We start from the raw sequence: 24,871 nt of genomic DNA on the forward strand, positions 1-24,871 counted from the left end.
TGTGATTTTAATTTTTTGTGGGGGAAAGGCAGGGGAAGTGGTGAAAACAAATTATGTAAGATTAGAAATCCTTGATTTAGAAATGTATCTTCCACAGTTGCCCTGCTGAATGTCTGTGCATTGCCCTCCCTGCTTCTCTGAGTCCTGCCACTCTTCCTGTGCCACTGCTGGTGTGGGCTCTCAGCTCTGTTCAGGGACAGCAGCTCCCAGGCTTTATTCCCTTCCTTTTCCTTTCCTAGGCTGAAACAATCCATGTTTGCCACCTTGTCTGAGATCAGGCAGGTTTCCAAGTTGTTTGTACACTCCTCTTAGGTTATTTGAGCTGATGCACAGAAAATTTTGGAGCTGCCCCTGCTGGGCTTACTAAAGTTTCTGAGAGTTGTTTTTGCTGTATCCATCCTTGAATTAGATCAGCTCAAGCAATGTTATTGTGCAATTTCTGCTCAGGACCAGTACTGCAGACAAGAAAGGTGTGTGTGTATGTGTGTGGGAGGTTTTCAGTCCTGTAAATAATAATAACAATAATAATAATAATAATAATCTCCAACTCTTCACTGGTCACTTCTTTCCTCCGCCATTACTCCCAGAGAGTGTTCCTGCATGTTTTACTGGTGGTACAAGGTTTCCTTTGGTGCCAATTTGAGCTTCACTCAGAAGCTTTACATAAAAGTTGTTGAAGTGCTGAGAGAGAGCACGAGCACCCTTTGAGCATCTTGCCTGCCTTTGGGGTATCCCTGTGAAGAGCTGCAGGTTCTTAAATGCTTTGAGAAAGGGCAAGGGGATCAGTTCCTGGAAGAGTTTTCTTTCCCTGGGGGACCCTGGAGGAATTTTGCTTGTACTTTATATCCACTTAGCGGTGAGAACAAATGCACCTTGCTCTGCATTTCTTGGAACTGCGTCTTGCTCACCACTTACATCTCTAGTTGTGGTGCTGTGTGTTTTTGTGTACTCCTGACTCCTGTGATGGTTCTGGATTTTTTGCCTTTTGTGGTTTGAAGCAGAGTTGCTGAGGACTCTGTGTGTGTGTGTAGGAATAGCAGATTAGAAAATGAGAGGTTGGTAGGCTCAAAGAGCTTCCTGAAAGTGTGGGAGTGCAGGCCAGGGAAAGGAAGAGAAATCTTTTTGAAGCTGTATCAGTGCTTTCCATGGACAAGAATAGCAGGCAGAGAGTATTGACAGAGTGGTCTGAGGATAAGTGTGGCTGCATAGCAAAGTGTTACTGCTGTAAAAATCACTGCCTGTCCACTCATGAAACAAATTCTTGCAGTGTGAGTGCAGTTTTACTGGTCTGGTTGAGTCACAGCACACTCTGCTCACACAGCTGTGTTAATGTCAGTCAGACCTGGTGAGCACTGATAAGTCTGCACGTGTCAGTACGTGCAACCCTTAGAAAAATGATGGAGGTGATGTGAGGAGCATCTTAGATCATGCCTGTGACAGCTCTGCCCCTGCAGGAGATGGCTGGGTGCTCTGTTGCAGGTCTGTAACATGTGTGGTTCATCGCTGCTGCAGTGGTGTTTGTGCCCTTCCTCCAGCTTGTGGAATGTCCTTCCTGAAAACAATGCAGCTATTTACCTGAAAGATTGTAGTGAGTGGTAACCAGGCCTTGCTCCTTGGTGGAGCAATGAAACATTTTGTTTTGTGTTTTTGCTGCTGTTTCCAAAGGCTTTACAAGCAAATCAGTGGAATTTCCTGGTTTTCTAATGGGGAAACTGAGGCAGAGAGGAGCAGGGGTGAGAAGAGAGCAGCTTATGTTGCACCTACAATCCTGATATGGGAATAGCAACCTGTTTTGCTTTAGCTTGGTGCTTTGGGCACCTGTTCAACAAAACATTTAAGCATATGCTTAATGATATGCATGGCAATAGCTGCCTTACATTTCCTCTTTTCAGAGCATCACAAACAGTGCTTCTGTCTGAACCCAAACTGCAGGGCTGTGCCCACTCATGCCAACCCACTGGAATCACCCAAGCTGTCAGCCAGGACACAGCTGGTGTCAACATCTGGCCTGTAGAACCTGTCTTATCATTAAGGATGCAGAAGGTGGAGCAGGGAGTCATCTGCACAGTGAGGAAGTGGTACTAGTTGGGTTGCAGGGGATGGAAACCAGCTTGTTTGACAGGTGGCTCTCGGATGCAGTTGACTTGAGAAGAAACTCCTGAACCTCCAGGTGAGCTCAGAACAATCACACAGAGACAGCACAGGGTCAAAGCAAACACTTTATTGCAGCAGTGTAATGACCCATGTTAATCATGCATTGAGTGTTTAAGTAGTGTAGAACCTCTGTTTAAAAACAAACACCAGCCTAAACCAGCACCAAACCCCAACCCAAACGAGCAGTGACTGTTCCAATACATCTGCTTGTCTGTCTTCAAAGAGATTTTCAGTCTTTGCAATTATCCTGGCATAAAATGCTTCATGATTGTGCTAACAGGCAGACTTGTGTCAGCCCTGGAAGCTGCTTAATGAGCCCCAAGGTCTGACAGCCAACTTCCCTCTTTTAAGAGCAGCAATTTGTGTATCTCAAGAAAATTACCTTTTTCAGGATCTCAGCTCAGGAGCTGTTTGCAAGGTTGTGGGATTACAGTGCTTAGAAAGCATTACAACTCCATTTGCTGCATTCTCCTCATGTATCACATGAGACACCATTCATTTTTCTCCTCTGAGGACCAGCCTCAGTTCACTGTATCCCTCTGGGCATGTTGATCATTCTGGGACCTTTGCCACTGATTTTGGTAGGATATGATTCAGAACTTTCATCTGGGTTGGATTTTCTCGGTGAGATTGTTTACGAGAGAACAAATTTCAGGATCATATCCCAGGATTTTATATACTTTTGTTTCTTTCCATCTATAGATCCAGGATTTTTGTGAGTGTTGCAGTCTTGGCATCAGGACTTAATCCACTCTGATTAGAACCAATGGGAGTTTCCATTAGTAATTGCCACTGACGTAAATTCCAGCTCATAAATTAGGGATCAAAATGTATTATGTTATTGTAATACGCTGCATTAAGTGCAATATAGATTATATATATATAAAAATAATTTTATATGCAATATGTGTTGTTACTTGCTACATTTACTTTTAAGTAATGTTACTTTCTAAAATTAGAGACTACTGTAGGCTGTCTGAAGAGTTAGTCTGAAGTAGGTTTTCTTTTTTTTTTTTTTTTTCCCAATCCCAGAAACAGCTAGATTTTTTTATGGGTGAATCCTTGAATCCTTGCCTGTGCCTCAGTAATCCCTGCATTTAAGAAAAAAAATCTAATTTAGAAAATACTCCTCTGTTGTCTTGTGCAGCACTCAACAACCTCAGACATCTTACACCACAGATCACAGGCACAAGCCAGTAGCAACAATAGACTGATGCTGTCTTTGATGTTTGGAACATGCAGATAACTTTGTTTTCACAGAGAAGCAAATTCTGTAAAGGATTGAAGGAGTGAATTGATGTCTAAAGATGTGTAAAAAGAGCAACTGTATGGAATGAGAATAAAAATTGGTCACTGCCATAAAGGTGCTACCAAATTAGTTGGCATTGAGTTAACTAACATCTAATCCCTTAGCCAGAAGGGTTAAGATTTACCTAAATAACATCTCCATAATGATTTTTTAAGTGGCTAAATGATTTAATAAAAGGTTGAATTAAATTTATTAAATGGTTAGTAGAAAGTTAGAGCCACAACACAAGGAATATTTTCTTGTTTTTCTCTTTTGTTTTGGGAGATGCACAGGGCAGACAGAGCTGGTGGTTCAGAAGGGGATTGCTCATCTCTGCAATATCTCAGAGGGTAATAGAGCCCAGCTAAAGAAAGAAAGGAAGATACCTCTCCCCCTTAGAAACCTGCAATTTGTGATGCAAATCAAAGGGAGGCACACGTACCAATTTCGAAACTTACTCTTAGCTCACCCAGGGAATTGCCATACATGAGATTTGCATCCAAAATTTTGTTAAACTTTCATAAACAGATTACCAGAGTTGTACAAAACTCCTGTGATCTAAGGTTCTGTGGATCCTGTAAGTGTCTACTGAGATTTTCTGGACCTGAACTTAATTTTGGCCAGATATAAGTTGAGCATCTTCATAACTTGAGGGTGAAATAATAAAAAACTTTAGTGTTTATAGTGATGATTATAGCTGAAATACTAGAACAACAGCTCTCGATCTGAACATTTCCAGATTTGGAAGTCTGAAATTCACATCTGGTTAGAATTTTTAGATGGAAAGATTTTATCCTTAAAAAAAATAAATACATCACTGATGCTGAAACTTAAACAATTGCAAAATACACCCCTCAGGAAATACAAAATATGGTATGGTCTTTTTTTTTTGTTTTTTTTTTTTTTAAGGAATTGATTGCTGTGCTTCTCACCTTGATGCTCTCAGTTCGCACTGTTAATTCATATCAATTATGAATATTCATATTCATATTTTATTCAAGTTATAAAGGAGAATGGTAGCTTAAAGCAAGGTGCAGCCTGTACTTAAAGAAGCTTTGGGAGTTTTGGAGTGGCTGTGAGTGGGCCAGCCAAGGGTTAATGGTTTGTTGTGTGAGCCCTTGGTGCAGATTGCTGCTCACACACGGGAGCAGTTGTACAAACGCGCTGTGTCTGAATGCCTGCAGCCTTGCGGCTCAGTTCTGTGTGATTGGGGGGCTTTTTTTAGAATCCTTTTTAAAAATACACAGGAATTAAGCAATTTCCTTTACATAGTGCCTCTGCCAAAGCCCACTGAAGTCACTGGGAAGACTCCCACTGTTTTGAGCTGGCATTCAGATCTTCTCTCTCTACGTGTTCCTCACGGCCTGGGCTGCGGCGAGTGTCTGTGGGGGTGTGGAACCATCTCAGTTCTTCTGGAAGGGCTGTCCTGCTGTACTTCAGTTACCATGGAATAGATTGCCCACATTACTAGCAACATAATTATTCTGGATCAAAAATACTTCAATTCCAGAATTGTCTCCATGTGGGGAGCGACTCTGGAATAAAAATCAGGCGATGGCTTTGTCTGCAATAGCTGGTGCTTCTTGCTTGCTTTCTGTAGGCAAGGTGTTTTAAACAGAGGTGAAAGGCACTAAAGTGAATCCCTTTTTACATCAGCACAGCCAGATGCTGTGAATCTTCCCTGAATTGTAGTTGTTGTGATTTTTGAAATGGAACTAAAGCATCCATCCTCCCCAGCCCCAGGTGTGCAGCAGTCCTTACTGTGGGTCCTGGCTACACTCCTGAGCCCACATTCAGGTCTGTGCAGGTGCAGTTCTGTGCCTGTGGCTCCAGTGGGACACTCTGTATGTACAGATCTGATGGCAGGACTGTGTAAGGAGTAAGGGAGCACAAATGTTACCCTTTGTTAGGGATCAAACCTATCCACTCTCACATTTTAATGGGAGCCCCATGTAGAGATGCTGGAGTAAGCCAGGTATCATTGCCTTTTCCCACTACTACAGATGAATCAAAGCACTCAGTAAATCAACTCTTTTTATAATGTGTGTATAGATCCTGTGAGTGGACTTGGAGCAGACTTTAAGGCTGAGATTTTACAGTTTCTGGTTTTTTATGGATCTAACAAGACCTGCAGGTTTAAGCATTTTGAGCTCATTTTCCAAACTGCCATATTCCTCTTGTCTTTTTATCTGTTCCTTTAACATCCTGACTTTTCTATTCATGTGAGAACTGGCAAATTCACTACACAGATGCAATATTAATTCCAGACATTTCACATGATAGTATTTAGACATTCGCCTACATGATGATGTGTTAACTTTAAAGGATGTACTTCAGAAATAAAGGAGTTAAGGAAAAAAAAAAGTTAAAATGTAACTTATTCAGTCCCTTCTTTGCAATACATAAATTCATGTACAAATACGGAAATAGCAGGATGAGTTAGTGTGTTTCTGTGCCATTTTTTGTAACCACATGTGCTGCTACCTCTCTGTAGCATGTTTGTTACATAGAAATAGAACATGGCATTTCCCATGAAAAATGTCCAAAAAAAGGGGTTTTTTTTAAATATATCTTTCCTTCATGGTAGAAAAAAAAGTTGGTTTTTAATTTAACTTAATAAAAGGGAAAAAAAAATCTGATTTCAGGAGAAACACTTTTTTTCCCCATAAATATAAGGACATATTTTGTTACCCATCAACAGAAAATCTGCCACTTCTCTGTATTATTTCCTATCTTTAGATCTCTGCTATCAGTCTGTCCTAAAAGCTCATATCAGTTAAAGCAGATATAGAAGCTTATCATTATTGGACTTGGAGAAATCTGGTTGAAGACCTGGTCAGACATGATGTTCTGCCTGCAATTAATCCAAACTGAAGAGGTGCTGCCTCAAGTATGTATCACCATATTATTTGTCCCTTCCACCTCCACTCCACCTGCCTACCAAAGGCTTATTTGCTCAGCTTTGCCTCTCTAGTTGCTTTCTAGTCCAGTTCAATCAAAATTATAATTTTGTGGTTTGCTTTTTTTTTCCTTAATGTATTCTGGATAGCAGATTTATTTTAAGGTAGAACATTTTCATTAAATGGTGAAACTGGGAAGCTGAGATTCCCATTTCAGTGAGATTTAGCTCTCAGTGAACTTGGGGTCTGTTGTGGTTTCCTGAGCCAGATTTTCCCTGTCTCTGAAGCCTACTTTCTTAGTGGCATCTATATATTGAGGTAAAAATGTTTATTAGAAAGCAAAGGCGTTAGGACTGCAAACAAATTCTGTTTAAAAATAGCAGAGAATGTATTTTTCCATTATAGGAAAAAAATGGAAAGCAGATGGTGGGAATTTTTGACAGTGGGACTTACTTTATTTGTTGGTAGAGAAGGGCATGTTTGGGAGGGTCAAAGAGACTCCTGTCCTTCCTAGCCTGAATTGTGCTGTGAGCTTACACACCCCTGGCATGGGGCTAGGGCTGGGCGCTGTAGGGCTGAGGGGCCATTCCCATATGGCTGCAGACTGGGTTCCAGGTTCAGGTAATTGAAATTAGCCCCCGTCTGTGATTTAATTGCCATGGTGCATTTTGTGATCCTAGCTCAGTTGGGCAGAGTCACGGTGCGGCTCCCTTTGAGCCGTGGTCCCTGTGCTGCTCCAGCACATGCTCTGTGTGTTCGTGTTCATTACCCTCTGTCAGGTGCTTGCCACATCTGCTCAGCTCCCTGTTCAGCCCCTCGCTGTCTGCCATGGAAGTGACTCTGCTTCCTGAAAGGCAGGGGAAGGGAGGGAGGAAAAGAGCAAATGGGCTGGTGCAGATCAGCCCTTCTTCCAGGCCCTCTCTTTTGTACTAAATTTAGCTGTTGTGGCCGTGAGCAGGCCTGTGCTCGGCAGCAGCTCAGTGCAGTCCCTAAAGCATCTCTGTTTCCTGCTGATTTGATGTTTTGCTGGGAAGGATGTGGTGCAGGACGTGAGGCAGGACTGAGCAAGGAGCACGGGCGTTAGTGGAATGACCCTGGGGAGGGACAGGCTGGTTCTCTCAACTCTGTCCAAAGGCAGGTGGCTGTGACCTGTCATGTAACAACAGGCTTTTCCTTCAGTGCTGGAATCATTGTCTTGTGCCATGCTTTAGCTGCCTCCCAAATTGCCTGATGCTGAACATTTATTAAGGACTCCATGATCAAATGTTTGCGGTTTGACAGAAGCAGCTGACACTGGTTTAAAGGGAAATATGTTGTAATATTACCTCCAGAGAGCCATGGAGGAGAAACTTTGGACAGGATTTGTACTTGATAAAATTCTGTTTTGACATAGTTGAGAGAGGTAGGAAATTTCTCCTGTGACTTTTCATTAAAATGTCACCATGAGAGCAGCATCTTTCTCTTCTTGAGAATCTGTCTGTCCTTGCTGCTAATTCCCCACCTGAAATCTTAATTTAACATGGGTGACATGAGACACACTTCAGCAGCCATGAAGAGAAGTGTGAACAGCCATTCCCATGGTGAGGATATTAAGAAGAGTCCAAGTTGTCTGAAAGCCTGTTTTTTTGCATGAAACTTGAAGAAAATGAGGTCAAGGTTCAGGTAGACTTCAGGGTTTTACAATGGAGAAGGAACTCTTGCCTCAGTGCAATTAAAATTTAACTGAAGAAATAACTTCTGGTTTGTTTGGTTGATTTTTTTTTCCTGTAAGATTTCCCCTCTTGGCTTCAAAGGTCTTTGAATAAAGAATTATATTGCTGCAGTCTAGCTGAACAAAAGCAATGAAACAGCACGTGACATTTACAGTTTGTACAATCATCCTTAATGTGCTCATATATCCCATGAAATAATCAGGTATGATTTTTTTTATATATATGTAGACCTGAAGTTTTCTGAAGACAGAGTTGGCATTTTGGCCAAATATTATGTAGATGCATCAGAGAATCACAATAACCTCCAGTGCAGAGAGGATCCATGTGGCCTTTCCCAGTCTGCTCTCAAGGTTCAGTCAGGTCCTGCTTCTCAGTCATCAAAGCTTGTTTAGGATTTTTCTATCTGTATTGTGATGGCTCAGTGATAGTTAGCATGGGCAGGTAGTGTCTTTTGTTTAGAAATTAATCCTGTCTTTCTGGATGCTGAGGATTTACTCTTGGCCTAGATTTAGTGTTTCTGTAAGTGAGCAAAGCTTTTTGTGTTTGTTCTTCCCTTGCTCTCTGAAACAAATGTGTGAAATTTATAGGTAAAGAAAAAGATAGTTGTGTGAGTAATAATGTTCTGTAATGATACAATTGCCCTGTAAATCTGTGTCAGGGAGCTTGCACCAGGGATTACCCTCATTGCTATACACATTGGCTGGAAGAAGTTGAATAATTTGTGGATATGGGGAACATAGATATGTCAATTGTGCACATAATATATGATAATACAGATTGTATCACCTGTGCTAGATTTTTTGGAGTAGGAAAATGTGGTGTGGGGTTTTTTGGTTGTTTTTGAATAGTGGTCTAGATTGCTTACCTTAAATAGCATCATTTAGTAGGAAGTGAGGAAAAACCAAACACTGACCACTAAAGATTTGTCCTCGCTTCTCTGTCAGTACACCTGGTGTAACTCCAATTTTCCCACTGCTCCCTTTCCTGTTTGCATACCCATCCTTACCTCCACTGGAGTGCTGCTTTCTTCTTGAGCTGAAGTGGTTGAAACTCCTTGTTGCCAAAGCTCCAGTCAGGAAAACAGCAGAGTGTAAGCCATGCCAGCTCCCTTAACTCAGCAGCTGTGTGCAGCTAATCAAATGCCTCTGCTTAACCTGAGGGTCACTTTTGCCTGGGTTTGAGCCCCAGTGGCTTCAGGTGCCTCCTGGACTTTGCTCTGGGGCAGGTAAAGAGCACTCATGCATTCCCTTTTGCCTAAAATGCTTTTGAATTGTAGCTCCTGGTGACAGGGCAGTGAGGAGCAGGAGTTAAATCCCTGCAGTTGTTCATTAAACCCAGGGCTTTCGCTACGTGGGAATTTGTGGTCCAGGGTGAATTCAAAGGATGTGATTACAGCTGACTCCCATTTACTAACACAGGAGTAATATTTACTAGCCAGCAGTGACTTCAGGATGACCTTTTTGGCTGGTTGTCCTGGGCTGATACACCACTGCTGAGATCAGTGCCGTGCTGTATGTTTGCTGCAGTGTCTGCTCTCGTGAGTATTGAGATAAACTGGTTCAAATTCATACAGGACAAAAGAGCTTCCTGATGACCCCTTGCATAGCAATGAGTTTTGTAACAAGATTAGTGTTGAGTTGCATCTCTGTAAAGAATGGAGGTGGCTTTATCTAAGTAATTTTTCAGATGCAGCTGGTGTTGGCTGACCAAAAGAAATCTTGCAATTTTGCTGTAATCAAAAGGATTAAAGTTGATGGGGTGTGAGGGTGAAATAAATTTTTTTTTTCCAAAAAAATGCTTGCCTTCATTGTATTAATAGCACCTACATTCTGAATATTGAAAACTCCATCTCTCCCTCTCATCTCCAGGACTGTTCTTTGGGGCTTACAGAGGTGTTTGGATTTGCAGTTTTTTCTGAAGTCTGCATAGCTGGTGCTCTTAGAATTTGTATTTCCACGGTGGAGGGGGAGAGAGGTGGGTTGTAAGAAGCCCCACAACCTTCAGCAAAAACAAGATGTTTATGCTTCTTCTGACATTCACAGCTCTTGAAGGCAAGAGTCTTTGCTGCTTCTACAGACAAGGGGGCTTGTGGTGTTTCCTCTAACTTGTTCTCATGGGTTTCTTGTATTTCCTTTCCTCAGTGAGATCTGATTCTTTTTCATGTGCATCTGTGAGATAGCATTATTTCCCATTTTTCTTTTCTCCCATGCACTAGAGAATTGGTGCCCCTAAACTTCCACCTGTCTCTTAGTAACAAGATTCCTCATTCTGTCTCCAAACTAGGAGCTCTGGGTACATCTGATAGTAATTTCTGATGTGCCAAGGGTGGTGTGTACATCTCCCTGCAGGATTGATGCTTTGGGGTTTTTGGTGCTGGGTTGTGGGGGTTTTTGTTTGATTTTTTGGGGTTTTTTCCCCATCTGATCTGTAATTACAAGCTTAGTCATGGCCAGGGGTATTACCATGCTGCAAGGTATCACAAATTATGTCATCAGATATTGCAAGTAATAGCAGCAGGTAGTTCTGCTCCCTAAAAATTCAAGTATCTCTGTTTTCCATGTTTGCAATTTCCAGTGCTCAGCAAAATCTCTAGTTCTTGTCAGTAGGAATGTACGTGCTTGCTCACAGGGTTTTTTTCACCTTGGTTCATGCAATGTCAGATATTAAGATCTTGCTTTTATTTTTGCATACATGCAGGTTCAGGTGAGTTTCAGCACGTTTCTGATTAATACTATAATTTTTGGCATTAGGATTAAAGTTGAAATTGAGATATGTAGTAATATGCATCTATAGCATAACTGTATGTGCATACACGTGTTGAAAGATAGAAGAGCATTGCTTGAGAGAATGTCCACTATTTCACTTACATCAGTTAAGCCACTAAAAAGTTTTTGCTTTCCATCCAAACCAGGCTTACTCTGCTTTTAAATGTATTAGTAGCTTTAATATTTCCACTCTGGGACCTTGGATCATTGTACTATGATTCCAGTTTGGATGGGGATAGGAAGAGGAGAAGCTAAATAAATTTTAAAATAGGTTTTATTTTTATTGTGGCTCACAAAGTTATGCAATTTTAGCACTGGATTGAAGGCAGGAGGCACATAGAGTGGTCTGTAGTTGACTGCATGACAGCTGCAGTTTGCTGCATGGATATCATCCCATCGTGTGCCCAGTGTCTAATTCTGATTGGATTCTCCTGGTGTGAAGAATCACACTTCCATCAGTGGGATGTCCATCTGTCTGAGCCTGAAAGCAGCTCAGGGATGCAGGCTGTAGAGGAGGAGTCTGTGGGATGGCCTCACTGTGCCGATCAGGTCTGATGCACATGGTTTATAGGCATCCAGTCTGTTTTGAGGGATCCTTTCTTGCACCATGAATGCAGATATTACTGTTGAATTCCTCCGTGGTGGCCACTGAGGGAGCTGGACACTCAGTTTGCAGATATTGGAGGTGTTGTTTCAGTGGGGCTTGCCGGTGTTAGGAGGTTATTTTCTCATTTAAGGTGATTTTAAGGACTCTCAACAGCTTCCTGAATTTTTTTTTTTTTTTGGTTGCAGGTGTGTAAGCAGTGGTGCCCATTCACTTGCTGTGCCCTGAGATTGTCTATCCCTCACAGATTGTTTGTGAATGACTTTGGGCTGTCTCTGGCTGACAGGCAGATCCTGTGCAAGCCCATCCCAGCCCTGCAAAGCCCAAGCCCTGGGGAGCTGAAGTGGCTGCAGAGCAGCAGGTGTGTGAGCTCAGAGTTCCCGTGGGGAGCAGCTGGAGGCTCGAACTTTGCCCCTTTGTTTGCTCAGGGTTTATCTCACCCTTTATTGTGCAGCCCAGTGAAAATGCGGGTTTGGTTTGCTGTGGAGCTGCAGCCCTCGCTGTGCTTCATGTGCCGCCACAGGACAGGACTGCTTTGGTACACTCCACTGATTTATTTCTGTCTTTTCTTTTAATTTTTTTTAATGTCTATATTTTTGTTGTTGTTGTTGTTCTGGGGGTAGATTTTGACATTAGAGCGCTCCAACAGAAAGCTGAACTTGCATTTTACTTTTAATTTTGCTCCAGGATTGTGCAAGTGGACAGCAAAATTAATATCAAACCAGAAATTTCTTCTGAATCAAAGGCCAAGTGGAAAGTGTACTCTTGAGTACTGCTGCACTCAAGATTGTTATTCTGAAAAAAACAAAAACAAAACAACAATCCTCAACATTAAAAAAAACCCTGTGTAGCAATTGAAAAGGCTATTTTTGGTGTAACTTTTTGATTTTAGCCAGATTGCATGTATTGAGGGAAATGTTTACTAACATTTGTTACCACTTCTGATCTTCAGACCCCTGGCAGCACACTTAGAGCCAGGCAATGATGAATAATTTTTTGCCTACTGCCTTCTAGGAGGATAAAGTGGCATCAGTTTCTGGGGTTCAGAACTGTTTCCTGTTGGAGTTCAGGCATCCATATCCCAGCACTGGTTGGGAATTAGACATGTGCAATGTACAAGTGACAGACTGAATATGCAGGAAACTACCTGGTTGCTCAGAAGACGGGATCTCTGCCTCAGCTTACCTTGTGCAGTTCATTTGACTACTCTGTTTCATTTTATTTGTCAATTTATTTTTTCAAACTACTCAGTTTCCCATTTTATCTGCCATGTAACTTACCTCTTCAGCCGTTAAACAATTTAAAATGGGACTGCCACTATTCCAAACAGCTGCTCTGCTTCAACACAGTCTTAATAATAAATGTAAACAACTATGGTCTTCAGATAGTCCAAATAAATTTAGGAGGATTCTGGTTAATTTTTGATTTTTCAGCTGTGTTACCAAGGGTTGATCTTTGGACTGATATAACCAAACTTTTTCCTTAGTTGCTTTCTGTTATTCTGCCTTTCGAAGGACTTTGTGGAAAAGAAAGCAGTATAAAAATCACACAACCAGTTTGGCAGGTCCTGTATAAACAGGAGAAATGCCAGGAAAAGTCTTACGTCTTTGTTGCCAGCTTAAAAAAAAAGGGGGTTAATTTTCTCTTAATGAAAACTTCAGCTGTTGCTGTGTGAGGTGGACTGAGGGGATGGGCACTGGGAGGAACATTCCCTCAGATGCTGGGCTATTGTCTCAGTCACCTTCTTGGCTGTAGGAACAGAAGAAGCATTTTATCATGGTTCTTGTAAGCAGATTTGGTTTTCTTTTCCTTCCCCCATTTCCTCAGACGGTCTCACAGCTCAGCTCTGGTGTCAAACACACCCTGCTTGATTAACTGGGGGTGATTGATGTCCCCCTGTTTTTCTGTGCTTGTAGAGGAGAGAGCTGTGCTGGTGTTGAAGATTGTGTAGCTGGAAGTTGGGGTGGGTGAGGAAACCTGCCTTCCCCAATGGATCTGTGCCGTTGCATAACCGTGGGAAGGGTTGGAGTGCCTCTGTCCTGATTCTTGTGGCAAAGGAGGGATGTGTTTCTGGAACAGCTTTGAAGCTCCCTTCTGATTTAGGCCGTCTCTGCTGCTGCTTGTGAGCTGAGAGATTTCAGTCAATGCGTTGACAGGAGGAGAGTTAGAAATCAGAAGTTCCCTCCCATGAGGAGGATGTTTAAAATCAATGCTAAAATGCAAAATGAAATGCATTCTGAGAGCTTTTGCAAGTTGTCCATGTCATTTTGCTTCTCTTGTAGTTCATCCTTCTGTTTCTAGAGCAGCAGCATAACCCCAGAACCATGGCTGTGTGGGCAGAGTGTTGAAATGGGATTTAGGTGACTTGCTGCTTCTTCCTGCACCTCTACAGTTCCTAACTAAACTGGGATTCAAACTGGCCCTTCCTGTGGTGCTTCACTATCTTGAGTATTTTGGCTTTGAGCTCATCAGGGCTGCCCTCTGCTCACTATTTCTGGAACACTTTGGGCAATGGTGCAGTGTTTGTTTGCTTCTGAGTGCTGTCACTGTATAAATGTCAAGTCCTAACAGTCGAGTTCCCACCCAAACAGAGTTCTTGGGAGAACATACTGTTTTCTAAGGTGTCAAAGTAGGTTTTTCCTCAGCCTCTGTACCCTGAATGGGTACCTAATCTGTTAATGTTTTGGTCCCTCCACTTGTAAAGGTGAGTGTAATAACACTTCCCTTCATTGCAAGAAAGTGCTAAAGGTATTACAGGACATATTTAAATAGTGTAGTAATAAGGGCCATGAAGAAGCCTTCAGATTGAGTTAAAATGGGCTTAAGACTTGTACTTTACTCTCTTTTTTAAATAAGTCTGAAGTTTACTCTATTTCAGCTGGCTTAGTTCCCAAGCTTCTCACTTGTGTAGTGAGGCAATATTTGCAGGTCAGAGGCAGCCTTATGGTAAGGGTGGGGTGGCTCTCACTGCAGTGTCCATTCAGAGGTGAACCAGCAATGCTTGGTTGTGAAAACAAGCCAAAGATAACCAGAGTGAAAACTTCAGCACTTCTCTTCTGCCAGAAACAACATCATAACCAATGCTTCAGGATTATGAGCTAAAACAAAATAATAATTTGAGGAAGAACAAAAAGCGATGCAGAGGTTGAAAGGAGCAATTAAAACAATTGGGGAACTTAATGAACAGGAAAAGCTATGGCAAAAGGAAAGCAGCTAAACTGAGATTTGTCACAGGACTTGACACACCTGTGGACCTCAGCATTTATCCCATTGTCCTGTTGGCACAACCAAGGCAGTGGTAGTGCCACAAGTTGTTTTGGAGAGTCTCAGCAGGTCTGGGAACAGGCAAACTTGTGTCCTCGCTGTTTCTCTTCAAACCTCTTCTGTGGAGCTTGTTTTATCCTGGCATCTGCCCCCAGCCCTGTGCAGCGCCCCTGTACAGGAGCTGATCCACTTCTTGTTTCTCTGCTGAGTGCTGGGAGTGCCCCTGGAATTTCCAGAGTGAAGGAATAAGGTCTGTGTGGGGTGTACCCTGTCACATGGACAGGTCATACCTGGAAGGCATCTCTTGTTTTCAGAGCAGTTGGGAAAGGATTGCTAATAGCTCTCCTTACGCAACACAATATTCACCTGCTTAGTTAATTACTTATTAGCTCCAGGCAGGGACATGGCAGATTTGTTAATAGCAATGGGCAAATCATTAGAGTGTGCAGCATTAATGGAAGAGAAAGCATTTAATAAAGAGTCAGCACTTGACCCTGTCATTGTCCATGGAATATAGACCATATTGTTGAATTCAGGCTCTGCTCTTTGCCTGTCATCTACCACTTCTTAGAGGTGGTAGGTGTCTTGCTCAGGAGCTTCAGCTTCTCTTTAAACACACATGAAAGCCCATCTATGCCTTTGGATCAGATATGCAGTACCATGACCAGCGGTTTCTCTACAAATGTGTTTAAAAACTCCCCTAAAAGTTCTGCCAGTCCTGATGGTCCTGTGCTGGAAGGGCCATGTTTTATAGGAAATAAAAGATTTTACTGTGCCTCACGCTATCTCCCACGTGGTTTGTTTTCTTTTTCTAAGTAGTACTTTGGTGTGTGATGATCAGCAAAAAGTGTAGTGTTCAGTTTCTTCTGCTTTGCATTCTCATACCATTAGACTGCTGACTCTCCAGACCTTACAAAAGCTGCTAAATAGCTTGTTTAAAAAAAAAAAAAGTCCATTTTTTTAATAGGCTGACCTGCTGCAGATTTTGTTTCTTTTTTATGTAACTTAGCTTCTTTCAGTGGTCTCCCAATGCATTGTTATGTTTTGATCACAGCTTCTTACGAGCTTATCCTTCTGCAATATGTCTTCTCTGTTTGTATTTCCTTTTGGATGTTGGGCTGTATCTGTCCTTTCTTCTGTCCAGCTCAGTAGTTCCTGTATTCCTTCCTTACAAGCTGGATTGTTTGACTGTTGTTAAACTTGCCTGTCTTGCATACATAGGGGTGGGTGTGTGTATGATGCAGAATGAAGAGCCTGCAATATTCTGTTCTAACATTCTGAAATCCTACCAGCTGTTTTTTATATACTCTCCTTTGTCAGCTGGAGCTTCCTTTTCTAGTCACACTGATCTTAATGTCCCTCACATTGAAGTAGTTGGAGTAGGTGAAAGGATAGGGGGAGAGGAAGATTGTAATTTGATATTTCTTCCATATCCAGTTTCTGTACAGTAGTCAAGGTCAGTGCAGGTATGGCCCTTTCTAGGAACTCCCTCTGCATTTAATGTGTTGGGAGTTAAACAATCTGAATCTTTGTGATATTTTATAGTGGCAGTCATCCATGATCCATTGTTTCTGGGCTAGCTTACTGAGGCAGTCTTTGAGAATGGGTATTTTATTTGGCTGTCTTCTCTTGTTGAGGATTCTGTTCAGTTTTCTCAAGTAGATCTCCCCATTTTTTCACCAGCAGCCCTTATTTTAGCTGTCCTATTCCCAGACTGGCCTAGATTCTCTCTGGAAAATTGTTTTTACCTACTTAGAGGTGTTTTGGAACAAGGGGATGTGGCACACTTCCCTGCCATGCTGTGTGTGCTGGGCTACTGTGGCACTACTTCAATCCTCAGGATTACAAGCTGTAAGGTGCAGCATTAGGCCTTGGCATGGCACTCCCAGGTTTCTCTGGGCATTTGGCATGTCCTTCTTCATGGAAAGTCTGCCAGGAGCCTGAAGTGTGGAGAAATGCTGTGGTGGAAATGCTGGGGTGCTGTGTATGCCAATGTAAGTAAGCTTAAGTTACTGGAGAAGGGAAATACTGAGGCCCATATGTGGATTTTACTTCCACCAGTGTAAATCTGGACAAGAAACACTGTTTAAAATAAATAAAATTCACTGAAGAATTTTGCAGTACAGATGGGAGCAGGATCCAGCTGTGTATTGGGACCAAGAAGGGCAATTTCTTATATTTATGAGTGGTATTTTCAAAATGTGTATTTCAGGATGTTGCAGCTCTACAGGAATTCTGTCTCCATCAGTGACTGAGGGTTAAAAGAAGCTGTGACTTTTATGTGAATTACTCTCCCATGATTTTTTTCACTACTTAACTGATGGACAATTAGATATCCCAGGACAGTGAATAAGTTGACCTGGTCTGTGTGACAGTTCTGACCTGTGATTTGTGCTATGTAAATATTTGATATCCTGTTTTGTGAAGGACCCTGTTCACAGTAACTGAGGCTCCAACAGAAATGTTAGAAGGCAATGCTCAGCCATGGTAGGAAGATCAGAAATGCTGATTGTCCTTGGATATGTGTTTGAGTGCACGGTAACATTGCAACTGTGACAGCTCAGTAATGCAGCTAAGTAAAAACACTTGTGCCATGCCAGCCCTGGGATGCAGAAGAGGAGCTTTCCCATAACTCATGAGAGGGCAGCTCCCTGTACACCATGTTTCCCCTTAGTCTGCCCATCTCAGTTTCATGGCCTGCAGGAGCCTTGCCCTGAAATGAGCACATGACAGCAGCAAGAGTGTGCAGGGTGTCAATTCCCACGCACACAGGCAGGCTTGTACAACCACCATGTGTGACAGAGATGAGGCTTCCCAGCCCTGCCTCTTTTGGAAAAGAGAACACGAAAAGTGCACTGAAATATCCCTGACGTGCAGCTAAGCCTGGAAAGTTCTTTGCTCTTGCCTTCCTTGCTTCCCTGCTGCTTACTCACTGGCCACAGTACTTCAAAGCCTCATGTGGGATTTTTTTTCCCTAGCTATACAATTAACTGTCTCTCTTGAGCCTTCTGTGGTGCTTTTTGTGGCGTGAGTGTACCAACAAATCATGGTATAGATGCCAAAGGGACCCTATGGGTTGCAGTAGTGGCCCAGCTTTTTCCATGCCCTGCTTAAACACAGGCCAGCAGCAAGTTCTGCAGAGGAGCTTTGCAGGGACAACCCCAGGATGCAAATTGTGGAGTTACACGTTGTAAAGGGCTGGGGGCAGATGGTTTCCTAATGTCAGGCAGTTGAATCCATGGCTGGCCTCTGCCTTGAAGTAGTAGGTCAGGGGGCCAAGTCCCAGCTTTGCTGCCTCTCCTTGGAGCCTTGCTGCAAGGGTGGGTGCATAGATAAGGCTTTACCCCTGTTTGGACTATGATGATTCTACTTCCAAACTCTGAACCAGAATCTGCCTCTTGTGTATTTTCTGCTGCCTAACTGTGATATCTGCAGATTAAATTCTTTATTATAAATATAAATGATTGATCCTTTGATGAACTGTACTGACCTTTTTGCCTTAGTTTTATCTTCTAGTTTTACCTGATACTATCTTCACATAACCTGTTCTATGCTCTATTCCCCCATATTAGCAGCAAAAAAATACTTTTTAAGCATGTGGTTAAGCTAGTTTTTTGCTGCTTTGATACTTGCTAATTTGAAATATTTTGGAGTGCTTGTACAATAATGCAGCTGTATCATGGCATTTCCAATGACAGCATTGACCTCCTCAAGCTGCCTTTTCATAGCACTCAAGTGCATTGGTGTTGCTGTCTGTACAATTTTAATTTAATTAGAACAGTGGCTGTAATCACTATGGGAGAAGCATGAACTTCCCCAGTGTCTCTTTTCCCCTTCCCTTTGTGATGAACCATTGCACCACTGTGTTTGTTTTTTATTTGCTTGAGTAAGGACTGAGGCATGAGAGGAGAGCCATCACCTGCCCCTGTGCAGGGAGGACAGGCTGGAAGGAGGAGCCAGGGAGGAACTGAACTTCACAAAAGTGCTGAGGTTACTGACACAATCTCTGCTTTCTGCCCAGGAAACGAGATGTTAATCTTTCCCAGTGCTGCTTTGCATAAGGTCCGTTCCAGAGAGCTGTGTTTGTTTTAATTTCTCTAATTACTGATGGTGTGCTGATTATGCTGCTATAGATTTGACGTGAATTGCTATATTAATGGGATCAGAAATTAGGAGATGTCTGCCATGGAAATTAAGAAGACGACAGCAGCTGGGGGAGGGGAGGGAAGTGGAGAGTTGAATTCAAACCCTGCTACTGCAGAGCTGCAGTTGGTTCATTTTGGGGTCTGAGCCTTTGTCCCTGGCAGAAGCTGGAGTATGCAAACTCTAACACTGACCAAGGTCCCCAGATGTGCTATTCAGTCCATTAGAGGCTCTGATTCCTTCCTGCTCCCTAAGTTAGACCATGGAACTCATCTCACAGTGGTCTCTGGACTTTCATATCCAGCTGTGGTGCTGCACTCAAACCACTGGTGAACAGCGCATCTGTCTTCCTTCCCTTTCCTCTTCTCCTCACTTGCTTCCCTAAAGATTGATTTGCTTGAATCTCTGGCTGATTTTCTCTGTGGCTGGTTTGCTGTCGTTGTCCTGCTGGGTGCCCAGATGTTCAGGGCCTTCTGAATTTTTCCTGCAAACACATCATTTTCCCCCAACCACCCTTATCTTTAAGGCCCTTTTTCCCCCCCTCTGCTTGGCTTGAGCCACCTACTCCCTTGAGGATCCACAGTGGGAAAACCAGACCCTCCCAGGCTGCCCCTGGCTCCTGGTCCCTTGGCCTGGCTTTCCATTTCATGGCACAGGAACGCAGCACCCTGGGACACAAATGTGTGTCAGCTTTCACTCTCGATTCCTTTCTCCCTCTGTGGTATCATTATGTGCAGTACAGGAGAAAGCTTTTATTCAGTGATTAAGGTCAGCTGCCTTTTCTGTCCAGCACAAGGTATTTGCAGACCACATTGCCTGTTTTGGTTTCCTGAAAACTGCTGCATAGGTATTGCATTTCTTTGCTTTATCAGTTTAAAAAAGTAGTTTTACTATGCCACCTATCCAGCTACTGAAATAATCATGTCAGTGGGACAACATAAGAGCATGCTTAGCAGATTTTCTTACATATTTTATTTTCATTTCTACAAAAACATGTATATTCTTTGTGCCTGCCATATGAGTGAACTTAGTAAAGGGACAAAAGGACTATCAGATTGCAAGGCTGTTGCTTTGGAGTTTAGAAGGGTGCAATTATATCAAAAGCCTGAAGCTATTTTTATTTGCAGCCTTCCTCATCCTTAAGTGTTAAACTTTTTTTAAATTTAATTTTGTGACTTTGATTTTTTCATTAATACTGTTATTTTAGCAGTATGAATTACTTGTGTTCCTGACAGAGAAAATTCTGTTCGGGTAGTTTTTGTCAGTAAAGGATGTACCCCAATTCTTCCGACTGAAATCAGTGTGTCCTTTGATGGCTTTGGGAGTGCAGTCAGCTGTTAGATAATGCCTGCTACATAGTCACAGTCAGTATAGCTTTTGATTTACACAGGATGGCTTTACCTGTGGCATCCTCAGCAGCTGAATATTTAGTAAAGAGAAAGAACCCATAGGTTCTCTTGATTTTTAGCCATGTGTTTCAGCCTGTCCCTGCTCAGTTGGGCAGGTGAAAGCATGTCCTGCTCAATGCAGACCTGGCTGCTTGTCCAGGTGGCCCCGTTGGGGCACCAGCCACCAGAGTAAACCCCAGGGAGGGCTTTCCATGGAAACTGACTCAGTGTGGCTCTTCAATTACTGTAAGCAACGTGAAATTTCATGGTGAAACTTTCTTGACCCCTTTGAGCTGAAGAAACTGATCAAAAATGATGACAGCAAGCAATATGCTGTCTGTTTTAGTCACCTCTTTGTGGCTTCTGGCAAAATGCTCAGGAGTTGCTATTTTGAAATTTCTTAGCTGGTAATTCTTTGGGGCTGAGCGTTTGGTCTCTTGTAGGTTTAGGTTATAGAGTCCCCTGGCAGGTGGTGAATAAGGAATGTGGTAGTACCAAGCTCTTTCTTAGCACTCATCACCAAAAATCTCACAGGACCACATCAAATGTGTATTGATTTGGTTTCTTTCACCAGTACATTAAGCTGCAGCAAGGCTGTTTGCTCAGGAACACACAGGGTTCATGCAGGTTCTACCAGCACTACCTATCCTTCCTCCCAAGCTGTGGCTTGAGCAAGCCTACCATTCTTGACCTTAATACAAAGGGAAATACTAAACTTGACTAGTTAAGAAATGCTTTCAGTAAAAAATTCCTAGTGGCAGAGTATCTGCTTGCATAACATTAGAAGCATGAGACACCAACCATGTTTTAGTTTGGTGGGTTCTGCAGAGAGAAGCACTGGGCACTCCTGGAGTTGTGGAGATGGATGCAGTCCCTTCTCAGTGGTGTGAGCACAGGAGGTGCCTCTGGAAACGTCACTCCAGAAAGGCTCAGAGAGCCTGGAGGAGCACGTGTGACCTTGTGCAGGCTGAGCACTGCCTGTGGCTGAGCACTGAGCAGGGCTGGGCTGTACAACTGGGCTGGTGCTCGCAGTTCTGCTGCCAGCCATGTTGCTGCCCCATGCTGCAAACTGGGATTAAACTCATTTCTTCCACAAGCCCAGTGTCTTGACCTCCCTGTGCCATTACCATTCCACACCTTTTGGAAATCTGTCCAGGGCAGCTCTTTCAGCATGCAATTGTTAAATGTATTGCCCTTGAGAGGCACATGCTGTCCTTTTTCAAGACAGCTTAACTCTGAAATTACTTAGCTCATTTGAGCTGTGCTCTTGCTGTAACTCAGGTTGTCTGTGTGTCTAATAAAAAGAAAGACTTACCTAATGTCTGTAAATTGCTTTGATATTTAGGCTAAAGGTGCTGACAGAAAAATGCAGGATTAGCAAGAGAGGGCATTTCAAAGGCACTAATAGGAATTGGATAGCTAACTCCCCTTGGTGCCTTGTAAAGTGCCTTCTGCCAATAGTAATTCACACAGTACTGTGGGATATCCAAGATGTGTGGGAAAAGTAACTGCAGTTCCATATCTTGTTTGGTTTTGGCTGTCCTGTCCTTATGAATACTAGGAAACAATGAATCAAATGCATTTGTTTAAAACAGTAAAGCTCAATGAAACTGCCATGGTATAAATCAAGTTATGGTATGCCTTTAGGAGATTGATCAGTAAGGGCAGCACATACTGGAAGCATAATGCCTTGGTTTGATACAGCACCTCCTGGGTCCTGAGGGAAATGGATGGGTGTTCTGGATTTAATTTCATTTTCCACCTGCTCTTGGGCAGCGAGGAGACCCTTTGAAGCCACTTTGTCTTTGCAGTGGTGATTCAGTGAGCATGCAGTGTGACCTGAGCTTGGACTGTATCCTGCATTCTTCAGGAGGGAGGAAAAGGACTTTGGGTCTCCCACCTATCCCCCAGCGCCCATTAACAGAGGCAGCATCTGTGTGGCTGTGTTTCAGAAGAGTTCCTCTTTGTTATAAATGTCTCCATGAACACAGTGAGCAGCTGCAGTGTGGTTTGATATCTGCTGTGGATGGCAGCAGGAAATGCTGGGAAGTGCCAGGTGTCCCTGCCCTCCAGGGATGCTGTGCACCAGGGGCAGGGGTGCAGATGGGCACAGAGAACCACACCTCTGCAACAGGAAGCACAGAGTTGGCCACTTTGGGTCAGGGAGGGAGTTGGGGAAGCTGAAAAATCAAATACTGCCTTGTAGCTCCACAGGTGCATCTTTCATTGCATCATAGTGAACATCCCTGTTTGGTAACTGCACATAACTGAGTTCATGCTGGCTAATGGGTTGCTGTTGCCTGGCCAGTGATGAGTAGAAAGAAACTGAGTTTGTGGGAGACAGGAACATAAGATTGAACAATTTCTCTTTAAAAAGTACTGAGCTGACAGACACAGAGGCTGTACTTGTAGAAGTAACAAAGTGATGGTGGAGTGAAACAAGCTTGTCTTCTCGCTCTGTAAACCTGTAATAGTGTGTTCTCATGCTGTCAGTCTTCTCTGCCATGTGGTTGTAGGCTGTTGTGGTGGCACTCCTGATGTTGAGGGTAAACTTCTGGTTCTGCCCGAGCTCCTGAGCAGCAAACAGCACCTTGCAAAGAGAATGAATTGGGCTTGCTTTGAAGCAGTGGCTGCAAGACTTTCTAGGTGTTCCCTTTATTTTTGGATGTCACCTAATCTGCCTGCAGAGGGTTTTGTAAACCTCTCCTTCCCTTTGGTGGCAAGGGTGCTTAGGTTACATTTTGCAGGTGCCTCTATCAGCCTCAGTCTATTTTCCTGTCTCATGGCTGTGATAATGCTGTGGTTTGTCATGGTAGCAATTACCTTCTCTTGGTTCAGCACCAAATTTGTCTTTTCCGTTTGCCGGAGATCAAAGTCAGGGTGAGAGGCTGCGCTCGTACTGTCCTGCAATCAGAAATTACCTCCTCCTGCTTCTGTGTGTGCAGGGATGTAAATCCATTCTTGCACTGGTGTGTCAGTGTTCTGGAGAATAACGTGCATTACCTTCCAGGAAGCATATAATAATAGTTTTTATGTTTCTGTAAAATTGTGGCTATGTTTATTTACAAAAGGTATATTTTGTACTATGATTGGAGGCTTAGAATATGGAAGAATTTTCCCTTCAGATAACGTGAAGTTTCAGTCTTAGATTTCTCGTCAGGCATTTTCCTAGGTAAGAACCTAATTGTGACAGTTATGAAACTAATACAACATTCACAAGTTGCTCTTTAGCTCAATTTGACTGTACTTGGTTGCAAGTTAAACTACTTCAAAGAAGGTAATAGTAACTTGCTTAGCAAAAACAAGAGTACTACGTTACTTGATGGTAAATAGAGTAGTCTGGTGATGTGTTTTTCTGCAGCAATGACAAAAGTTACTGATTAATGTCTTTAAAATGGTAGGAAGGGGTATAGTGCTAAACACTTAGCTTGTTCAGATCATGACTGATTTGTTAACATAAGATTAAGTGGTTTTGGCACTTCAGTGGTACTCACACATGTATCATGGACTTGCTGTCAGATTTTTCACTGACAAAAGCCCTCGGAGTCTCCCCACTTGCATGTCGCTTCCCCGTTCCTCCCTTGGCAGATTTCTGAGAAGGCCCTTGGAAATTTCATGGCTCTCTTGAAAAGTAATCCTGCCACTCTAAAAGGTTCTTAGTCCCTTCCCAGCACTGGCTGCCAGTGTTCTGTGTGTGCTGTGGGGCTCCCTGGGCAGCTGGTGCACCACTAGTGCACATCACCAGGCACACACTTCCTTCCTTCCACCCACGTCCACCTCCTCTGCCATGGTTTCATACCTCTGTTCCAAAGTTCACGTTGTCCTCTCTCTTTCTCTCCCTCCCCCCCCCCCCACTTTCTTTTAACAGCAGGAAAGAATTTCGTACACCCCTCCCGCCAGCCCGGTACCAAATTACACCTCGTCACCACTACATGTCCCGGTGCCTCAAGCCATCAGGATGGAGGACGACACCGTCAGACTGCCAGCACACCTGCGTGAGTGTCAGCACCAGGCTGCTTAAGCTCTTACACTGAGGAGGGGGTGGGACAGGGTGAGGAGTTGCTTCTGGTTTTATGGAAGAGAGCAGGGAAGTCCCTGGCTTTGTACTTTTTTTTGTTGTTTTAATAAGCTTTAGCTGGTTTGGTTTTCCTGGCTGTTGTTTTTAACTGAAGAAAATGACTCTTAAATACAGCATGCTGAATCTCCCCTCCCATCTCCTGCAGTCCTTGTCAAGCATTTGGGCTGTTTTTGGTGACAGGCACAAATGTGGAGGGTTTGTTCTGACAGGAAGTGCTGTGTTTCCTTCCACTTTATTGGAATGGCTCAGTTACGTTCTGCAGCACAAGGTCAGAGTTTCACCAGCTGTGGCAAGTGGAATGCGTTTGTGCTGTGGCTATTTTCAGGTTCTGAGGGGTCTCAAATACTTGTGATGCCCAGGCTCTCTAGTGTAGAGCATGACTGCTGCCAGAGGCAGTGGGAAAGGAGGAGGAGTGAGCTTAGCTGTGCACAGAAGGATGCTGCAAAGGAGGAAGGACATATCACTGACATTGGAACAAAAACTGGAGCTGAGGGCAAGATCAGAGCCAGGTACTTCCTTGCTGAGGTGATTTAATGTTTGACAAAGAGGAAAGGCCAAGGACTGTTGGCCAGTGA

At 43.2% G+C, this 24,871-nt stretch overlaps 1 protein-coding gene across 3 annotated transcripts in view; it reads left to right on the forward strand.

The window, feature by feature from the left end:
* Nucleotides 1-24,871, forward strand: part of ETV6 (ETS variant transcription factor 6) — a 124,723-nt gene that overhangs the window by 18,506 nt on the left and 81,346 nt on the right. The window contains exon 2 of one of the 3 annotated variants that reach the window (XM_074538988.1): nucleotides 24,087-24,213. The exons of 1 other annotated variant lie outside the window; for it this stretch is intronic. In XM_074538988.1, coding sequence (XP_074395089.1) covers nucleotides 24,087-24,213 — 127 coding nt within the window. The remainder of the gene's footprint in view (nucleotides 1-24,086; nucleotides 24,214-24,871) is intronic. One more of the 3 variants, XM_074538989.1, reaches the window with a different exon arrangement.

Source organism: Zonotrichia albicollis, chromosome 4, assembly GCF_047830755.1.
Source record: "Zonotrichia albicollis isolate bZonAlb1 chromosome 4, bZonAlb1.hap1, whole genome shotgun sequence".
In the NCBI taxonomy this organism is placed as follows: domain Eukaryota; kingdom Metazoa; phylum Chordata; class Aves; order Passeriformes; family Passerellidae; genus Zonotrichia; species Zonotrichia albicollis.